The following is a 5000-nucleotide window of genomic DNA, read 5'->3' as shown; positions in this document are numbered from 1 at the left end:
GTGTGTGTGTGTGTTTGTGTGTTGTGTGTGTGTGTTTGTGTGTGTGTGTGTGTGTGTGTGTGTTTGTGTGTGTGTGTGTGTGTGTGTGTGTGTGTTTTGTGTGTGTGTGTGTGTGTGTGTTATGTTGTGTGTGTGTGTGTGCGTTGTGTGTGTGTGTGTTTGTGTGTGTGTGTGTGTTTGTGTTGTGTATGTGTGTGTGTGTGCGTGTTTGTGTTGTGTGTGTGTTTGTGTTTGTGTTGTGTGTGTGTGTGCGTGTTTTTGTTGTGTGTGTGTGTTTGTGTTGTGTGTGTGTGTGCGTGTTTGTGTTGTGTGTGTGTGTGTGTGGTGTGTGTGTGTGTGTGTGTGGTGGTGTGTTGTGTTTGTGTGTGTGTGTGTGTGTGTGTGTGTGTGTGTGGTGTTGTGTGTTTGTGTGGGGTTGTGTTGTGTGGTGTGTGTTTGTGTGTGTGTGTGTGTGTGTTTGTGTGTGTGTGTGTTTGTTGTGTGTGTGTGTGTGTGTGTGTTTGTGTGTGTGTGTGTGTGTGTTTGTGTGTGTGTGTGTGTGTGTGTGTGTGTGTGTGTGTGTGTGTGTGTGTTTGTGTGTGTGTGTGTGTGTGTATGTGTATGTTTATCTTTTCTCTTTCTTTGTCTGTTTGTATCTGGATCTGTCTCTCTGTTTCTGTCTCTGTCTGTCTGTCTATCTATCTTAAAAAATACCATCCGTTTTTTTCCTTTAACTGGTAAGACGCTTAATAAGTATTATTAATTACATTTTCTTTTAATTAATTGATTACAATAAACACGTCTCACTCCATCCATATCCAAAAGTGTACAGAATCTCCTCCACTTACCTCGAAGTTAATGCAGTAACATTAGCGTCAGAGAAGTTATACTTCGCTTTCAAGTTTTCCACTTCCGTTGCAGGCGCCACAAACTCTATCTGTGAGGGACAGGTTGACAGGTTGATAAACCAGGTTGAATGAAGTTGTTTATGGTTTTCTTTGGATTTCTCGGTGGGTGGGAGTGGCTCGAGCGTTATGGAGGGACAGAGGAATTGAGGAATTTTCATTTCTCTGTTTATGTTTTGACTTCCGAGTCTTTGTTTGTTTGTTTGTTTATCTGTCTGTCTGTCTGTCTGTCTGTCTGTCTGTCTGTCTGTCTGTCTGTCTGCCTCTTTCTCTCTGCCTTGCTCTGTCGACCAACTCTCTCTGCCTCTCTCTCTCTCCACTCCTTTTCACTCCCTCTCACCAATAACTGATCATAATATATATAATACATATAGCATATATAACCATCATTCAATTACCGACAAAAATCAAAAACAATAATAAATGTCCACACACACACTCTCTCTCTCTCTCTCTCTCTCTCTCTCTCTCTCTCTCTCTCTCTCTCTCTCTCTCTCTCTCTCTCTCTCTCTCTCTCTCTCTCTCTCTCTCTCTCTCTCTCTCTCTCTCTCTCTCTCTCTCTCTCTCTCTCTCTCTCTCTCTCTCTCTCTCTCTCTCTCTCTCTCTCTCTCTCTCTCTCTCTCTCTCTCTCTCTCTCTCTCTCTCTCTCTCTCTCTCTCTCTCTCAATGACATACCTTTCCATGGCACACGCCGAGAACCTTGTCCTCCAGTATTAACATTGGGTTCTCTTCTGTGGCGTGCACGAGCGTCCCTGTGTATACTTTCATGTCCTCAACAGCCTGATGAAAATAAGATAGAATAATCACACAATACGCAAAAAAGTATATGGAGACATAATATATAGAGCTTGATAAAATTAAATAGATAGATGAATAAATAAATAACATAACTAAGTATAGACTAATAGAGCTTTAATAAAGACTTGATTACTAAAATAAAGAATAAATATATAAAATAAAATAAATGCAAAGCCGATTAAGATTATTAATGAAGGAATTGTTGAATAAACAGAGTCCTTCAAACTTCCTATGAAAAAAACTATTGGGTGTTTTAACTTATGATTATTATCATTGTTATCATATTATTATCATTATCATCATAAGTATATTAATCATTATAATTATCATTGATTTTTTAATCTAATCTAACCTAACCAAACGTACACTCTCCATTAAATTCCGAGTCTATTTCCATTTCATAGAGCTGTTACCGAGCTGAACTTACCGAGCTGTTACTGTTACTATGACCGTCCATGTTACTGTGTTATTGTAGCTGCCCAAACACGACTCTTGCAATATCTCCTGCAAAATCCTGCAACAGGTCGAAAAGATCAGATACATGAAATATTCGAATACAATAGATAAAATAAGGACAAAATATGTTCAAACTAATTTTCCCCCCACACATTTCGATCCTACAGGGAATGAACACCACATGTCTTGCATCTGTAGTAATGTATGGCTACTACTCTTCAATAGCCATGAATTTATTCACAGGCACAGTTTTACGCATGGACCTCTACTTGGTAAGTAAGAAAGAAAGAAAAGAAAGAAAAAACACTGTAAAGTTCCATTCGGGCACCGGTTTTGTGCTTCTTTGGCATAAGATGCATCTGGCGTGGACAATAGCTGATATTTGTTGTGTGGTTCTTTAAAATTATAATTAATATGATAATTAATGTTAGTATCCTCTCATAATCATGGCATCTCTAAGACTAAAATTTCAATGAAGACTATCTTGCCTATTAAGCTATCTGAGATGATTTTCTGCGTCGTAAGCAGATTATTCCCAAGGTGTCAGTGACTATTAATTTGGGAATAGAATTATACCGAATTAATTACGTGGGGCCACACACACGTCTAATGAACGTAGCAACTGTAACAAGAGACACACTAGTGATACAGATATTAATATCGAAATGACATTGATATTAGTAGTACTTTCTAGAAAAAATAACCCTCATTCCCACGTCCCCTATGATAATAACTAAAAGAGGTTTCTTTGAACTAAAATTATTCCGTTGTTTAGAACTATCAATAAGAATGTCCAATTCGTTGCATAGTCAATGGAGTAGAGAGCAGTGTGTGATTACTCCTAATCAGGTTCGAGGCGAAGATATCTAAGTCATATCGATATATATATATATATATATATATACATATATATATATATATATATATATATATACATATATATATATATATATATATATATTATATATATATATATATATATATATATATTATATATATATATGTATATATATATGTATATGTATATATATTATATATATATATGTATATATATATATATATATATATATATATATGTAAACACACACACACACACACACACACACACACACACACACACACACACACACACACACACACACACACACACACACACACACACACACACACACACACACACACACACACACACACACACACACACACACACACACACACACACACACACATATATATATATATATATATGTATATATGTATATATATATATATATATATATATATATATATAGATAGATAGATAGATATATATATACATACTATTTACTATTAACTTACTTTACACGGTAGTTATGAACTATAAATCTTCCCTAATGATCAGATAAGATAAATGTCACAGTATCACAATAAGAGGATTTTCAACTTTGGAGGACATGGTACAGTGATAGAACAGTTTCATTTTTTTCTGTTTTTGGGTGGGGGAGTTGTCTTAAGTAATTTTATGGTAAGAAAAGGAAACAGAAATGGTTACCCCTATAAATGCATGACAGAAAATGATTCAAGCAAATAGTTTTCTATGAATATTTTTAAGGGGTGTCTGAATAAATCCACTAAGGATAACCTCCTGCGGGATATATGTCCGTAATACCGATGTCTAAAGATACAGAAAGATAAAATGAATCATATCTAACAATATTTCAACATCTTTTTGTTATCGGATGGCATCTGCGCCCTTAATAGCGTATGTAAATTTTACTACAATACAAACATTGCATTGCAATTATTCTACCTTAAATTTATTTGCAAAAGGAAACTTTTTTAACGAAATTTTAAGTGATTAATAAAACAGTTCTCTTGGTTGCATGGCACTTGCGAGAAATAGGCAGACGTCCGCTGCCTTTACATACCGCGACGTTTAGATTCCGACAGATGAAATGGGCATGGAATTTCATAGAATAAAAAAAAAGAAAAAAGAAAGAAAATAAAGAAAGAAAAAAAAAGAATGAAAAAAAAAGAAAGAAAAAAAAAATATATGTGCGTGTGTGTGTGTGTGAGAAAAGATAAAAAGAAACACTTTCCCAATAAATGATAATAATGAAAAGAAAGAACGAACAAATAACGTGTAATAATGTAAGTCAACTACTCTTATATATATATATATATATATATATATATATATATATATATATATATATATATATATATATATATATATATATTCATATCTATCTAATAAACCTTAGATTACGATACGCAGAAAGAATTTTTGTTTCCGTATTTTGGTACTGCTCGGTTTTCCTTTGAAATAAGTATGATATATATATATATTTTTCCTTTCTTTCTTTCTTTCTTTCTTTTCTTCTTTTGTCATATCCCTATGTTTCTTGTCCCTGCGAGTTCTCATGCTTTTGACAATTATGGATTTTCACTTTTTTTCATGTTTGGTATTTCACACCCACACACAGACGCCCACACACGCACTTCACTTGCATATTACCTATTCAGAGATAAGAGCACCGTGGGGTGTCACAAGAACAATTTTGATAAGGTATATCAGTGCTGGTTGATCAGCGTCCGTTACGCAGGTCTACATTTTGACTTCCAACACTTCCAACACACGTACAGAAAAAATACGAATATCACAACACACGAATAGGGAATCTACGTCTACTACAGTATGAGTATCTTTGAACGCTAGTGTGACTCACGCTGAGTTTAAATGTACACTCACACGGCCACCCTCCGCACAGCACACGTGCGGCCCGTATCTGAGAGCACCAGTTTATAAACAACAGTCAGTCTACCTACCGTTACCTCTTCTAAACTTCTGAAGGCCACCGCCAGAGAAGATAAACCTCGCGT

At 35.3% G+C, this 5000-nt stretch overlaps 1 protein-coding gene across 8 annotated transcripts in view; it reads right to left on the bottom strand.

The window, feature by feature from the left end:
• The window catches only part of DhpD (guanine deaminase), a 17252-nt gene that overhangs the window by 6516 nt on the left and 5736 nt on the right, over positions 1 to 5000 (bottom strand). For 3 of the 8 annotated variants that reach the window (XM_043030242.2, XM_086543433.1, XM_043030247.2), the window contains exons 2-4: positions 2110 to 2196; positions 1560 to 1664; positions 828 to 916 (exon numbers count right to left, since the gene is read on the bottom strand). In XM_043030242.2, the coding sequence (XP_042886176.1) occupies positions 828 to 916; positions 1560 to 1664; positions 2110 to 2139 (224 nt within the window). In that variant the 5' untranslated portion in view covers positions 2140 to 2196. Of the gene's footprint in view, positions 1 to 827; positions 917 to 1559; positions 1665 to 2109; positions 2197 to 4635; positions 4661 to 4846; positions 4913 to 4946 lie in introns of those variants that run through there. The other 5 variants (XM_086543431.1, XM_086543432.1, XM_043030244.2 and 2 more) reach the window with 5 other exon arrangements.

Source organism: Penaeus japonicus, unplaced genomic scaffold, assembly GCF_977035675.1.
Source record: "Penaeus japonicus unplaced genomic scaffold, GWHDUDI00000001_assembly GWHDUDI00000013, whole genome shotgun sequence".
Taxonomy (NCBI): Eukaryota; Metazoa; Arthropoda; class Malacostraca; order Decapoda; family Penaeidae; genus Penaeus; species Penaeus japonicus.
Note: the sequence above shows the minus strand (reverse complement) of the source record. Positions and strands in the feature narration are given on the sequence as shown.